The sequence below is a fragment of the Marmota monax genome, unplaced genomic scaffold (assembly GCF_021218885.2).
Source record: "Marmota monax isolate L192 unplaced genomic scaffold, Marmota_monax_Labrador192_F-V1.1 WCK01_AAM20220418_F8-fsc00019, whole genome shotgun sequence".
Lineage (NCBI taxonomy): Eukaryota > Metazoa > Chordata > Mammalia > Rodentia > Sciuridae > Marmota > Marmota monax.
Genome location: NW_026695242.1, coordinates 17,742,618 through 17,759,616, shown reverse-complemented (window position 1 = coordinate 17,759,616; position 16,999 = coordinate 17,742,618). Strand labels below are relative to the sequence as shown.

Genomic DNA, 16,999 nt, shown 5'->3' with positions numbered 1-16,999 from the left:
AACCACATGATTCATCTTTCTTTTCTCAGTTACAGTTATTCCATCTTCCTATTGGCATTGAGAGAGATGGGAGAGAAATAAAGTAGATATTTGGCTTGCTAAAACAAATTCTAAGCAGAATGGCATCAATTTTCTATCTTCCTTTTCCTTCAATCACATCAAATAGACTGGGAGTATAAAATGAATAGAATAGTTTGGGTTTGGGAGTCACTGGGGAAAGGAGGAAGAGGGAACTAAGGTAGACAAACACATGCCTGTTCAAAGGTGGCAGTTGTAGCTTTGCCTTTAAGTGATGGTTGCCATAAACAATTTCAGAAAACAGCATTGTTACATCTTCGGAATTTAAAGAGAACTCGAAATCCAAATTTTCACCTAAAACACTCTTCTGATTGAAAAATAAAATTTTGCTGTACAAGGGATTGAATTCAGGGGGCTCTATTATTGAGATACATCTCCAACTCTTTAAGATGTGTTTATTTATTTTTTGAGACCAGGTTTTTCTAAATTGCTGAGACTGGACTCAAACTTGTTATCCTCCTGAACCAGCCTCCAGAATAGCTAGGATTAAATGTATGAGCCACCACCCTTGGCATGTTCATTATTTTTTCAACTCTGTGTACTTCAAGCGAAAACATCTCTGTAGGCCAGAGGAGTCCCAAGGGACTCCAGGATGTAATTTCTGAACTCTCTGGTCCTTATCAACCCAGAAATATCTTAATAAAAGCAAACTGAAGACAACTAAGTTGACGTTTACAGAGATAATGTGGAGGTTCCACATTCTTGTCTAGTTTCTCAATGGTTGGTCAGTGATAAAGATGGGACTCCAAATGCAAAGGATGCCCACTTTAGGAACATGACTTGTGTGCCATTTACTCATAAGGCACTTATACTTTCAACCCAATTATTTAGGACTTCTTGGCTAAATGGGGGTTATATACCTAAAATGGGCTAGTGAGGAATGATGACACAAGTTAGGCCTTGGTGAATGAATCATTAGAATTGAAGCCATGTTTTCCAATTTGGTTGAGTCTATAAAGAAAATGGTATATAGTGTAACATTTATCCTGTTTCTTGTCTTTGGATGTTTGTAGATTCATTTATTTATGGACTCATCACACATTTTTTCAAGTACCTATAAAGTGTCAGGCACGATTCTAGATACAGTAGTCCTTTATAACCAATTGGGGATATGCTGCTTCAAGACCCTCAGTGGATTCCCCAAACCATGAATAGTACTAAGCCTTATACATTCTATATTTTTTCCTATTCATCAATGCTTATGATAAAGTTTAATTTGTAAAATAGGCACTGTAAGGGATTAACAAGTAATAAAAGAACATTTATAATAATACATTATAATATTTCAGAGCAGGGTGGACCATGAGTAACTGAAAGTGGGAAAGTAAAACTGCAGACAGGAGTGGAGGACTACTGTATTGCACTGTGGATGTAGCAGAGGACAAAACAAGTGTCTGTCTTCTGAGAGTGTACAATCTAGTGTGGGGACCAGTGTACCTCACAAAGAAGTCTTTTCAAAAGCTAGAAAGACTATAATTCCACACAGATCTCAGAAATATGCCACTGCTTGAGTTAAATGGCATAAGAGAAATGGTAATCAAGGATGTCAGGGGAAATTAAACAGGGAAAGAGCTAATTTCTGAGATACAATGCTAAATTTTATTTTCTCTCTCTGTGTGTGTGTACGTGTGCATGAGAAGCAAAAATTTTTATTTGCTTATTTCTTGAATTTGAAGTACTCTTAGATGACATCCTTGGCCTGAAATTCTTTGTCATAGTCTTTAACCACTACACACAACTGCAAGATGCACTTTACAGAGTTAGCCCTCTGTCAATTTTTACAGAGACCTACCCATTCTTCCAGTTTTTTATTGTCATCAACCTTAATTAGGTTGATTTGGTGCTCGGCACAAAGCCTCCATCAACTTGACAAACATAGGCTCATTACAGTTGGATGTAAGCACACATTAAAGATAGACTTGGCACAAAATTTACTTCTGAGTCCAGATGCTGCTTTTCCTATTTTGAAATATAGCATTTAGTCCTGTTAAAGAAATAAAAGCTATCAGACCTATTACTAAGGATGCTCATTAAAATCTATTCTAGTTTTTGTTTAGTGAAGAAGTGATACCACTCACTGCCTTTTGCCACTATTATTAAAAAAAAAAAAAGGCTCTTGTAAATTTGGTTCAAATCTCAATCTTGGAAATATTTACTTCTAGATTATTTGATCATCAATTCATGACAGAGAAGCATCATATGATTAGGAAATTGTATACCTTTTAATAATATAAGGGTCTCTTCAACAAATCAAGAATACCAAGACTCATCCAGATAAGAAATCAGTTTGGGATTGTTGGCTTCATCAGATACTTTGGGATGAGTTATCATTACTGTGATTTACTTCTGGACTTCTCACATATCCTTGTTGTTCAACCAAACATCAGCTGATGCTCATAATAACAAAGGCAAGCAAACAACTCTTTTTGTTTATTTGCCATGGAGAAAAACTTCAATCTTTATGGTACCCCAAGATAATACTAAAATGAACATGGTGGAACATCAAGATGAAGCAGGATAAGCAGTCCTTATTTACAGAGGAAAGGCTGGCTGCTTAGGCTGTTCAGTGAAGTAGATCCTGTGATGAAATGATCCTGTACAGTGTATGTACCATAATTTGGCAAAACAATAGTAATACTTTAACAAACTCAGTAATTTTGGTAGGAATAGAAAATGGAAAAACAGCAAATATCAGGCATTTATCAATCACAGTCCTTTTTTTTTCCCCCTTTTTACAGCAATGTCAAAGAAAAAACCTGAATACATTTTTATAAGCTGGCAGGCCAAATACTATTATTAGGAATATATAACATATGCCCCATTCAGTCCATGTATACACATATAAATTATATATATATATATACATATATGCAAATAAAATCCTATTATTTTGGATACTTCTGAGTAAATTTAAGAACTTTTTCTTGATCTTAAGCTCTTGATCACACATCTCAAATCATTTTCAGGTATATAAACATAACCACATAATACTTAGACAGGCACATGTCAAGTTTCTAGTTCAGGATAATCACCTTCTATCATTAACTCTTCACTGAAAAGGTAGAGGACACCTGTATTTGGACCCAGGTTTTGCAGAGGTTTTGGTACAAGTTGTTTTGTTTTTAACCTTTCAGGGATGTCAGTTTGCCTATCCTAAGATGATTTGGCAGAAGGGTAGGACATGTTTTGTTTATTTGGAACACCATGCAAATGTAGTCTAGCTCCATTCTTAATACAAAATAGTTTCTCTATGCTTCTATGTTGATATTGAATCCATTTTGGGAAGAATTCATTCCATTTGGTGATCATCTTTGACAGGCAACATATGATATTGCTGAATGGCTCTAAGTACTCATTTCACTTATGAGGACTACTATTATCAAAAACAGTACCTAATTCATAAAATGATTCTGAGGGCTAATAACTGGAATGTACTTAATTAGAATGGAAAAGGGCATATAGTGAGCACTAATTTACTGATGATTGGTTACTGTTAACACGAATACTACATGCCAGGCTCTGGGCTAGAGTAAGTTAAAAACAGCCTCTGGCCCGTGGTCCTGTAGAATTTAGAATCATGGAATGAATGGGTTGAAAACTCCAGCAATGTTCAGGTTAGTTAGGACCCACAAATGTAATAAGTGAGGCTAGGTTTGGGAATGTAGTACCTTTATACCACACACCTGGTTGGAGAGGGTCGGGACAACTTGACCCAATAAGTGGTCTTCTGAATATTCTTGCTAAATCTTGCTTTTCAAGAGAAGTTAGGTACTTGGGTTATTAGGAGAAACTTCCCAACTTAGAAGAACTGGCAACAAATGTTAACTAAAAAACAAAATAATTGCTTTGTGGGCTAAAAGCCACTGTAGGTAGGGTGGTTCCTGGTTGTATGTGCCAGTTTAAAACTTTGTGACATGTTATCTGTAGTTGACCCAATTTCTCACTTTTGGGAGGCAGCCCAAATAGATTACTTGTCATTTAATCTTTAATTCTTAGTTCCTTCACAAAATGCACAGTATTTAGATAAGCTGGAAGTCTGCAGAGCAGAATTGAATATTGGAGACCATCTCTTTAAAGACCACAGAGCTGCAAATAGGACAGGTATATTGGTGTGGCCAGGATTCAGTTGACAAGGGTTTAGATAACTACTTTTTGCCAGAGAACACAAGAACACTGTAGAGCACAGATAGGTGAAGAGTTTTAACACAATTTATTTTCTTTAAATAATTGACTAGGTCATCCAGTGTCTGGTTTTTCATACATATGTCATTAAAGTTATGTGTCAGTGAATGCTGATTTTATGTGAATCATCAACAAATTAAAGAATTTCACCAAAACCCAAATAAAAATGCCCTTTCAAACACAGCAGCCTTATTAACCTAATATGACACTGCTAGAATGGTTACAAATGATTGGCTTACTGAAAGTTGTCTACATTTCATGGCTGGTACACGATACAGGAATAATTTTATAGCGTGCTGCCATTCTACTAGCTAAGGATTTCTGTTCAGTCCATTTTAAATCCCCCCAGCTGGGGCCTCTTATGAGCACCATCCACCTCTATAGCGGCAAGCATTTCCCCCTTTTAAGCACTAACAGCATCCCCCCACCCCCTAAAGCAACTACTGCATAGTTTTTTTTTTTTCTATTTTTAGGTCATTTCATTGAAAAATTGGCAATAGCAACAAATATTAGATGAAGGGCTTTGTGTTTACAGATAAAATCTTCTGTGTTGCAGTATACTGTAGTGTTTGCAAAATTGGAAAAGATTTAATCAAAATAAGGTGATACACATGCACCAAAATATTAGTATTCTGAAGAAAAATTTTTTCACAGAACTACAGAATTCCTCATTTTGGGAATTATTTAAATTTGCAGCAGATTTTAAAGATTTGCTTTTCTTTTTAAAATCAAGCTAGCAGTTTTGCATATACAAACATTATAATTGCTAATATACAAGAGTTGGTGAAGAGTCCCCCCCACCCAGAATCCCTCCCTCCTCTTCTAGGGTGAAGTCACTTGAGACTCTTATTATTTAAATGCATTTGCAATATTCTGTTTGTGTTCTAAGAGGCAGTGCCTTATCAACATTTATTCTATCTGTCTGTTAGAATTTTTACAGTGTTATTATTTACAGCAAAACTATTGATGTTTTAAAAAAGAAACAAATAGTGTTTATACCCTGACAGTTTGGGTCCAAGAAAAATAAGGCGAGCTGTTGTGGATTTAGTAATTTTAGTGTTTCTACTTGATTTGATCATTACATCTCCTTCTGTCTCTTCTGGCGGCAGGAATTTCTTCCTTTTGTAAATGACACCAAATTACTTGAGATAAACTGTTAACAGCATGGCTTCTTGTATACACTGCATTGCTAATTGCACACGCGCCAATCCCGGAAATGAAAGTGAATTTCCATGCTCTGTAAATTGGCTCATGCTAAATTAAAATGAGTTGTTTTCTTTTTCTGGTTTTCTTTTTGCATAAAAAAATCATGCCATTAATGTGTGGAAGCAGCAAACACACACACCCTTCTCCGTAAATTTTTTACTTCCGATATTTCTTCCATGAATTTCTTTACCTGGCAGTAAAAACACATGATCCTGTGGAGAAAGAGACAGATATTAGTTAGCGAGTTTAGCTTTCTTTAAAAACAAACAAAACTTGCCTTCCTTACTATTCAGTAGAAAACGTTAGAGAACCAGGGCCCATTCTTTTCTAAAGGGGTGGTTACGCTACCTGCTAAATGCCTCAAAGGATAAGGCCGCAGGATGTTCCAGAAAGCTCTTGGAAGGCAATAACCTTGCCCCCTGATCTTCATAGAAAATTACTTATGTAGTTGTGATTTTTAAGAATGTGTTGGAAAGACCCTCTCCTTGTTCTGACTCTGAAGCTCAGGTTACTTAGTCAAAAGCCAAAATGATGTGGATGAGAGGTGATCATTGATGTCTCCATAAACATCAAAACGTATGAGGTCTGGGCACCAAGAGATAGGCATATGGAGTATCTCCATCATTTTTGTAGATTTATATATTCCTCAGCCCCTAAAATCCAACTAATCTTTCAAAAAGGGGAAACAATTTCATTAGTTCATATGAAATTGTTTTGCTTTTCCACATGGAAATTAAAGACTAATTTCTACCATTGCAAAGAATACAGTTCCCATCTTTGCCTGCATTAGTTATGATGGGATAATTTCATTTGCACTTTATGTGGAGACTCCACTGAGAATGTCTTGTCTTACTGGAATTCCTGCATAAAGCATCAATGTTTTATGGCCGGTCTTAATGTGTCAAAATAAATCAACATTCTTGGCAGAGGTTTTCACTTCCCCGTCCCTGTACCAAGGATTGAATCCAGGGCTTCACATGGGCTAGGAAAGCACTGAGCTACATCCCAGCCCATTTTTTATTTTAAGACAAGGTCCTGCTAAGTTGCCCAGGTTGGCCTTGGACTTAAAATCCTCCTGCCTCAGCTTCCTCAGTACCTAGAATTAAAAGCATGCACCATTGTGCCCAGCGAGGAGGTTCCCATACTTTGGTGCAGTACTGTTATTTGTATGAATCTTTTTCCATGAAACAAAGTTCTTCCCATATATAGCCATTTTTCCTGGCTCAGTGAAAAATAACTGAAAAACTTGAAGACTTGCCTGAGAACAAGACTGCCTCTACAGAAATCCTGAGTAAGAACAATTTTAAGAATAACCCTGTTCACTCCCATATACACAACAAACTATTCTTCACAGATTCAGAAGAACCTTTAGAATTTCGCTTCTCTTGGGGGCCTGAGAGTATTACCAGCCACTTTGAGGTTGTTGACTTACCCTAGACAAGTTTCTCTTTAGATGGATCACCTAGGACACATATGTAAATACATTAGAACAGTACTTCCTCATCTTCCCACTGTGGGTCTGGACTTCCTTTTCTTGTTTTAAAAGTGCTACTGACCTCCATGCCCCAGGTCACTACTGCTTGGAGCCAAGAATACCAAAGTATCATTCCTTCTTGGGTGATTTCAACACCTCCCCCTCTCCCATGACTCTGCAGAAGTTCTAGAGAAGGAAAGTGACTCATTTCGATAGATCACATTACAGAGAGTGGGCAAATCCAAGTAAGAAGATAAAGATTTTCGCACCTCTGTTTCTACCACTTAGTCCTAATCTTCCAGGCACCAGGCTTCTTAGATGAACCGATGATGTTACTACCACAGGGCTCTCTCCATTTCATTATAATGGAGAGTTGTCAGCAGTTTTCTCTAGTTAAACTTCCCCCCACATTTTATACCTTAATTGGTACATAATTTATAAATTGTACTTCATCTATTATAAATAGTTTGATAATTTTTAGTAAATTTATATAGATGTAAGATCTCTCTAACTTGAGAACTTTCTTGTTTTCTTCATTTCTTCTAATAAATTAATCCAACTTTCCAGATTAATTTCATATTAAGGTCTTTCTCTTCTACATCAGTATGAGCAAACTTTATTTTTCTAGAAATAGTTTCTAAGACTTTAAAAAACCTCTTATGTCCATTTAAATTTAGTATGTTCTGGGTGATAGTTAAAAAAGTTGAAGTTACCCTTAAAAATCTCTTGTTCTCAATCATGCAATTAGTTTGTGGGTCCCAACCACACAGGGTATTGAGATGTGGAATTGGACAAAAATCTTTTACCAAGTTCAGTGTTGTACAAAAAGATTAGAACCTCGGATAAGTGACTTTTTTATAAATAGACACTTTGTATAAACTGTGATTAAAAACACCAACTGAAGGGACAGTGTGAAGGCAGGAGTCATCAATGGCATTTCAGAAACAGGATTCTGAATCATCTCCCCTTGCTGGGTTTAGATAATGGATATGAGATAGACAGGTTTGATTTAGGAATTCTTTTGTGGGTTTGGTATGCCTTTTACCTCCAAAGGCAGGAGAAACTAACTCAGAAAACCAATCATTCATGTAATTTCACAGTGATTTTTTTCTAAGAAACATTTTAAAATATAGAAAAAACAGCAAGTAAATGTTTCTTCATGGTAACTGATAATTCTCAAATATTATACTTCACATCTTCAAGTCATGTGTATAAAGGAACCAAACCTTCCTTTATAGGCAGTTTTTAGTTCCCAACACCTAGCCTAAAGAAGTGCTATATCTTTAGCAGGATCTGAAGCCTATCCCCATACAGTTTTTTAAAATGCTCACTAATTCACACTGTCTTGTTTCATAATTTCTAGTGGTTTTAAAAACTGATTGAACAAAAGAATTATCTGGGAAAATTTAAATCCTAATGTCTAGTCCACATTCCATATGGGCTTATCCAGAATTTCTTATGATTAGGCCCAGTACACAATTATTTTAAAATTCTTCAAGTGATTCCAATGTTCTACTAAATTTGAGAGCTAGTGATGTGCCCTGGAGAAGTGCTTCTCAAAATTTAATATGCAGATAAATCACCTGTGGTGATCTTCAAATGTAGACTTTATCTCATAGGTCAAGGCTAAGCCCAGATATTCTGCATTTCATCGTAACTACATGCCCAGTATCAACTTCATTGTTTTCAAACTTTTTTTTTAGCTCACAATTTGTATTCACCTGCATCCCCACCTTTTCTAATCATCAGATCTTTCTTTATGCTTCAAGTTTGTTTCAAATGCTCTCTCTATGGAAGGACAGACCCTTGTGATCTATCTTTTGTCACCTCTCATTTAGTGTGAGAATTGTCATAGCTTGAGGAAAGCCCTTCTGATATATCTTCCTCACAGCCCACAGAGGACAGATTTCTTTGCTCTAGTTCTTCCTTTCTCCCCTTGTCCAGCTGCCTCTTCCTTCCCTTCTCCTGTCTCTAGTCATATGGGCAAGAATATTTTTTCTAAACAATAATTCTAACTACAATTATAATAAACTACAGTTTAGTTTTAAAGTAATTTCCAATTCATGCAGATTTTTTTATTCAACTAATACCAATAGATGGGGCATTTTTGAGTTTGTTCTTTTCTAGTGACTTGTGGTTAAAAAAATACCTGAAGTTGCAGGGGCCAGCAGGAATAAAGGAAAATACTGGACAAATATTGGCCTAAAATTTTTATGTTTATTGTGTGCCAGGTATTGTTCCAAAGAGGTTAACTCATTTAATCCTAATAACCAAAAGGGATTATTATTTTCTCCATTGTACAGATAAGAAAATAGAGACACAGAGGTTAACAAGAAGCTCCAGGAACTACAGCAAGTGGCAGAGTCAGAATTGGCAGTCAGGCTACTTAACTCTAGGACCTTGCTTTTACCACCCTGAAGCCAAGGCCTTTGGTTAATGAGTTATGTTTTTATTTTTCTTATTAAAAAAAAATCTATTGCAAATGAATTCTGGGAAAATAAGCTGGAGGAAAGGGCAGGATTCTGAATTTGGAGTGAAGCAATTCAGATTGTGGCTTTGCCTTCTTGGAGGCAGATTCTGGAGATGGGGGTTAAAATCCAGACCTACCATTAATTGCAATCTCAGGGATTTTCTCTCATTCATTCATTAGTAAAACAAATATTCTCATCCCTTTTTAATAATTTCCCAGTGTTACTATGAGAAACAGTGTAAGGAATAATTGAAAATAAACAGTTGAAAGTAAATCCTCATCCATCTCATAAGGATTTCAGTAATACTGCTGTTCTGACTTCTCCCATGTTTTATAATAGTGTCCCAGGCTACTGCTCAGTCCCCCAGCCTCCATCACTCAGGCCATCCAAGGTTCTCTTCTTGGTTTTCTTATTACTTCATACTAATAAGAATAGCTCATGCTTACTGTGGCCTTAGCAGCTACTATTATTAATTTACATGTATTAACTCAATTTAGTTTTAAAACCAATTCTGAGATAAGTTACTATTTATCCTTCTTTTGGGAAGAGGGTTATTGCTATTCATTAGAGCTTAATTTCAAGCCTCTTGTCTACTCAACTTGGATGAATAGAGGTAAAGAAATTAAGACACAGAAGTAACTTGCCCAAGCACACATAACTAGTAAACTACTTGGTAGTTCCATCCACTCAGGCCACTTTATTTCTAACACCTAACCAAAGGTGGCCACATTAAGATCTCTAGCTCAGACAGACTTGTTTGAAATCATTAACAAATAATGAGGGTACCAAAATGCGGCATTTATAAAGGCTAGTTCCTCACCTGGGCTTCCTTAATCCTAAATTTGTTTTTGTGGTCTTAGGGTCAATCTTTTTGTTAATAATTACATGTAAGCTAGAAACCCTGATGTCATCACCTTCACTCGCTATGTAGAATTAATCTGATTGTTAGCTAAAATATTCCTCAAATCTGCCTTCTCATTTCCATTGTCTTATTCCAGTTCAGGCCCTCTTTCAACTGTGGGCCTTGAGTTCAAATTCTTTTTTTTTTCCCCACTAACTTCCTCTATGACCTTTTAAACTTCCCTGAAAAATGTCCCTTAGGACTTGCTCCTTAGCTCCTTTTCTGCTCACTTCAGCTTTTTCTATAGGTAACCATATCTGTTCTTTAGTGTTCAAAACCCATTTCTTCAGAATCCAAAATTATATGTTGAGTCCCATCTTTTCCCTAAAGCTCTAGACTTATCTAAATACTTGGATATGGTCACTTCAAACTCAAATGAGTTCAAGCCTGTATGCCTAATGCTCTTCTTAAAATCCATTTCTCGGGGCTGGGGTTGTGGCTCAGTGGTAGAGAGCTCTCCTAGCACGTGTGAGGCCTTGGGTTCGATCCTCAGCACCACACATAAATAAATAAATAAAATAAAGATATTGAGTTCCAGTACAACTAAAAATTTTAAAAAATCCATTTCTCTTCCACTTCTGCTTTCTGTATCATCCAGTTGCTTATACCACAAACCTGGGAGTTCTTCTAGAATTAACCCTACCCCAGAGTTAATCTACAAGTTCTATAGATCTTCCTGAAACTATTGCTCAAATCTAGCCCAAGTCCACATTATAGCTTAACCAAGCTATAGCAATAACTTCCTAACAGGTCACCTTAATTTTATTCTCTTATCCATTCTCTAACACAGTATGCTCTTTAAAAAAAAAGAAAAGAAAAAAGAAAAAAAATAAGTCAGGATCTCACTTAGATTGATCTTAGAATGGAGTGTCATCATTTCCTTTAACCTACAGGGCTCTAAGGGATTCTGCATTTCAAAATTTATCTTGTGTCTGCCTCACCCTATCTCTCAAGGTTCTGGTACAATGATTTCCTCAAATGTGGCATACTTTTTTTTTTTTTTTTTTTAAACCTTAGTGCCCCCTACATGCTGTATCCTTTGTAATTCTCATCATTCTTTTCCTAGTTGCCATCACTGAGGAGTTCTTAAATGTCATGACTTCAGAGAGATTTTCCTAACTCCCAAATCTGTGTATACATTTTTTTCATTGGATCTTGAACTTTATAATTTGGGAGCTTAATTATTTGTCCCATCTCTTTCACAGTTGTGGACTAGGAAATCTAGAAAGGCAGGGACCATAGAGGTTTTATAACTGTTGTATATCTAGCTCTTCTACTCTGAGCCAGGTAGATGGTCTTTGAAGGAATGAATTAAATTAGTCAACTTTTTGACCTCAGATGAGGGACTGCACTATCAAGCTGAGATTCTCTTGGCTTCCATATGTTGAGTGAGAGCCTCAGAATTTTATCAAAGGGGGTATGGAATGTAGCTATTTGTCAATGTAAGTCTTTGTCATGGCTTTGATCTGAGGATGTTCCCTTGCCCCAACCTCACTAATCGGCCCTTTAATATTATCTGAAGTAAAAATCTGGAGATTATGGATACATTAAAAATGAAACCATGCTTTTTTTTAAAAAAAAAAAAAGGACAAAAAAGAGTATTTTCCTTGTGTAGAGTATGAAAAAATTTACTGTAAGCTCCTTTGTACATGTATTTGACTTCAATTTTGTATTTAAATCTCTATTAATGAATGTGAGTACTATTTAAGAACTTGGGTTTTAGATGAGTTCATTCTTAGTGGTGGGATCTTGGGTAAGTCATTTAACTTTTCCAAATTTTTTTTTTATTTCAAAAAACAACCCAATGGCATTTTTTAAAAAGTAATTATATGAGGTAATGTATGTAAAGATTTTTCCTAGTGCCTGCCATACAATAGTCATTTAACAGGAAATCACTTCGATGCATAAACATTTTTAGAAGCTCAGTATGATAGAGTAATGGATTGAGTATCAATAATCTTGCATTCAAGTCCTGTCTCTACCAGTCCTAAGCTGTATGACAGTAAACATATCACCTGACTTCTGAGCTTTATTATTCTCATCTGTAAAGGGTTGCAAGCACAATTGGCCTGGCCTGCCTAAACATTTATTTGAAGGATTACACAAAAATATTACCTTGTAATCTATAAATAAACTTACACTATAAAGAAATCTTTGCCATTAAAAACAGGATGAGCTGGGCACGGTGGCAGATGCCTATAATCCCAGCTACTCCAGAGGTTGAGACAGGAGGATCAAAGCCAGCCTCAGCAATGGTGAGGTGCTAAGCAACTCAGTGAGACCCTGTCTCTAAATAAAATGCAAAATAGGGCTGGGGATAGGGCTTAGAGGTTAAGTGCCCCTGAGTTCAACCTCCAGTACCAACAACAACAAACAAACCAGGATGGCTGTGACTCCATATTAAAGAAAAGCAGGTGTGGGGTTTAGATAGCTGAGAAGTCAACTGGCTCTAGAATGTGAAATAAAAATTTCTGAGATTCTGTCAGAGATTCAGTGAAACTGGGCAGCATTCCACTTGCTTTGCTTTCCTTTTAAAATAAAAAAACAGCCAGCAGGACTGTAAAGACTTAAATATATTTGCAAATTGATTTTTTTTCCAGAGTATTACATTCAATGTCCAGGAATTCCAGGCAATATTCTGGAACTCAATTCCTAAGTTCACGTAATGGAAGGTAAAAATCACCCTGGAAAGTAGAATTAGGCCATCTGCCACATGACTGTTCATTCCATCTGACATGTTGTTTGCTTTCTATTGAAATTATTTTCACATTCATATGAATAATCTATTGGAATATCTGTTTCTTGAAGGCAAGTGAACATGACAACTTTGCAATACTGGAGATCAAACCCAGGGCCTCACACATACTAGGCAAATACTCTACGACTGAGCTATACCCAGCTCTCATTTTAAAATTTTATTTTGAGATAGGTTTTTCTTAGTTGCTGAGGGTCTTGCCAAGATGCTGAGGCTGACCTCAAATTTGAGATCCTCCTCTCTTAGTCTCGTGAGTAGCTAGGATTGCATGCACCACCATGCCCAACTCTGACAACCTCTTTACATAGTGATTATTTATAATCATAAAATTGCTTGTATATTCAGTAACCAAGTAGTTTCTATATTAACATGTTAATGTAGAAATTTAAATTTAATTTTAATTTAAAAAGCTTAGTACCATCAATATATTCTTTTGGCATTATTTATTCACAAATCCTAGGTATATGTCACTGTAGAAAAATGGCTCAGTTGATATTAGTGATCTTTCTGGTTCTTTCCCACTTGGAATCTGTGTATATGACTGAACAAGTTGCTAAACTCTCAGGGTTGTACTGAAATGGACTGAACCTTCTTATATTTCATTTAGCACTTAGAGTTGTTTGATTCAAGATACCAAACTCAGTATTTTAGAAATCTGTTACACAAATTAGTCTTTTTTTTTTTTTTTTTTTAAATTCACCTGGATTTTCTTTCAATCTGATTTTTTTTTTTTTTTTAAGAGAGTGGGGGAGACAGAGAATTTTTTTAACATTTATTTTTTAATTCTCCGTGGACACAACATCTTTGTATGTGGTGCTGAGGATCGAACCTGGGCCACACGCATGCCAGGCGAGCGCGCTACCGCTTGAGCCACATCCCCAGCCCACAAATTAGTCTTTTACCAGTTCAATAATAGAACTTGCATGATAGATGGGTTCTTATTAGACATTGCTACACTGATGTCATCCTGAATTTTATTTATCATCCTTCTCATCAAATAAAAAGCCAGTAATGTCCAAAAGCTAGCATGTGCAATAGTCTCTCAACAGATGTCTCACTCATCCATTATTGCGCCCTCCAGTTCATTTCTAACTTGCATCTGGAGTGAGTAATAAAGAAAAGAAATTGGGTTTATATTCCACCCTTGCCTTATGACTTTTAGATTTAGAGTGAAGACCAGAATCCTTAAAGAGACAAATAATCCTATTCATCCATTAAAACAGCCCACACGTGACATTCTCAAGGAAAGTTTCCCTGTCACCATTCAGACCCAGGTGAAGGCCCTAATAAACATTGAGAATATGGGCACTGAAAGCAGATAATTAGGGTTTCCATCCTATTTCTGCCATTTTTTTTCCCTCAATGCCATCAAAACTGATGTGATTGATTAGTTAAGTTTGGTTACCATTAAATCTCCCAAATGGATCAGTTAGGGTTATTACCATGTTAAGTGTTGCTTACCAGTGAATTCTGTGCTCGGGTAGAAAACCTCATAGGAGGTGAAATAAGAGTGAATAAACAAATGATAAAATATGAAGGGGGGGGAACTAAGAATTTAGGAGGGTCTTAGTATCCTCACATATAAATTTAGGCATACCAAAACTAGATTATTTCTCAGTTCCTTACCTGAGCACACCAAATACCAGTATTTTCAGTAGGTACAAAACAGCAAATACATGAAAGTAAAAACTGTCCATGGGGCTTAGAAGATAAAAGTGAATGGCCCTAAAGACATGATTCTGCTTTCCTTTCAGAGTTATAGGGAACTTTTCAAAATTGTTTTTTCACCTTAAATGCCCCTTTTAAATTTTTTTCCCACTATTGGGGATTGAACTCAGGGTCTGGGATTGAACCCAGAGCCAGACAAGTGCTGTACTACTAAGCTACATCCCCAGCTCTTCTTATTTTGAGACAGGATCTCACTAAATTGCCAGGCTCACCTTGAGCTTATACTCCTCTTGCCTCAGCCTCCTCACTAGCTGGGATTGTGTGTGCAACCATGCCCAGCCCCCAAATGGCCTTACTAATTGTAGCCAAGTAGAAAGAAACAGGTCAATGTAAAAATTCAGAAAAACAATATTAAAGTAAAGTAATGTCAGTTGTAAAGTCTAGAAAATTTAAAGAAAGTTCACTTATTAACATTTTTTTAAAAAAATTAAAACAGCTGAGTGTAGTGTCACCTGCCTATAATCCCAGTGATTTGGGATGCTAAGGCAGGAGAATCACAAGCTCAAGGCCACCTTAGGTATTTAGTGAGAACCTTGGTAACGTTGCAAGACCCTGTCTCAAAAAAGTACTGGGGATATAGCTCAGTGGTAAAGAACATGCCTAGCCAGCATGAGGCCTTGAATTTAAGCCCCAGTACTCAAAACAGCGTTCCATTTAATTAACTACATATTTTTTGTTTTTAATATAAAACAAGAACTTGACTTATTTTGACTTGGTACTATCTTTCAACCAAAAGTATATCCTCAGATGCTAAAATTGTGAAAGCCTAATTAATACAACTCTGAAGAGTACATTTGTGAGAATTATCTGTTGCTGAATAATCTTCCTGTTAGATTATATATGCCTACTGCATTTCATAGTGAGCTTCTGCTCTTGGAGAACAGAAGACTCAAAAATTACTATTTACTTTTGCAGACATCATTTATATTTAAATTCCTGCCTAATTTTCAAGGAGAGAATTTATGGACTATAATTAGAGTGAAGCGTGTGTGTGTGTGTGTGTGTGTGTATGCCTCCAAAAACATAAAAAGAAAGTGAACAACTCATTGGATTTTTCCAAGTTGAAATTCAGTGAAAAGGATGAAGGGGAAGATCTGAATCACTTTTTTTAGGGAAATTTAGAAGCTTCAGAGGAATTCAAGTCCCTCTGTCTTGGATAGGAGCACACTTCACACCTTGACTGACCGTTCACTGTTAGGAGTGGCTCTTCTTTTCCACATGCCGTATTTCTTTCTTCATCTTCACCTTATAACCTTCTCCCTGCTTTAAAAGGAATGTACATGTTAAGATTTTGTGGTGAAAGAGTTTTAGTTATAGTTTCCACTCTGGTCCCTGGAAGCTGGATTAGGATAAATGAAACTGTTTAAAGCACTTTGTTACTTCAAATCCAAAAAGACATACAATCTCTTTGGCTTAACCACACAGCTTAGCATCATGGAAGCAAGCAAAAGCACCATAAAGATAAATATGAGATAACTGTACTTCACAATAATTCAGCAGGTTAGTGATACATTTAAAAAAAATCTACAAGAAATTGTCATTAAAGCTCACAAGACAACCAAACCCCAATTAAAAAAAAAAAATCACAATTTGTGATTTTTTAAGCCAGCTGAACTTGAAGTTATGATATAATGAGAAAGAAATTTCTCAGTAAAGCACTAATCAAGAACTAAATAACATGGAAATGCTACAGATCTGAGGGTCTGTTCTTCTTCTGAGGTCTGTAGAATTACCAAGACAGTCCCCTTGTTCCTAGACCAAGGCGGCATTGATTTTCCACAAAACAAGATCTTTCTTCACTGAACCCCAGGAACACATTTCTCTTGAGAGTGAGGCTTTTGTACAAATACTAGTTTTCATCCTATATGTAACAGAAAATATCCTTTGATTTTTTTTTCTCATGTAGTCCTGAGAAATTTTCACTTTTTTCTTATGTAAACATAATCTACTAAATAAGAAAGGGTAGGAATGGAGTGGTAGCTCAGTGGTAGAGCGCTTGCCTAGCATACGTGAGGCACTGGGTTTGAACCTTAGCACCATATAAAAAAAATAAAGGTATTGTGTCAATCTACAATTAAAAATACAAAAATAAATAAGAAAGGGTAAAAATGTGGGAAACAAATGATAAATAACTAGATTTTTTCTTTGAGAGATGGGGCTTTATTGGGTGAACTGCACTGCTCAGTGTTGAGTCTGGTTTTGTA

At 36.2% G+C, this 16,999-nt stretch overlaps 1 protein-coding gene across 36 annotated transcripts in view; it reads right to left on the bottom strand.

The window, feature by feature from the left end:
* Nucleotides 1-4,265: 4,265 nt before the first annotated feature.
* The window catches only part of Ank3 (ankyrin 3), a 639,364-nt gene continuing 626,630 nt past the window's right edge, over nt 4,266-16,999 (bottom strand). For 33 of the 36 annotated variants that reach the window (XM_058577999.1, XM_058578003.1, XM_058578025.1 and 30 more), the window contains 2 exons: nt 15,971-16,058; nt 4,266-5,678 (listed from right to left, as the gene is read on the bottom strand). In XM_058577999.1, coding sequence (XP_058433982.1) covers nt 15,990-16,058 — 69 coding nt within the window. In that variant the 3' untranslated portion in view covers nt 4,266-5,678; nt 15,971-15,989. The remainder of the gene's footprint in view (nt 5,679-15,970; nt 16,059-16,999) is intronic. The other 3 variants (XM_058577997.1, XM_058578020.1, XM_058578022.1) reach the window with 1 other exon arrangement.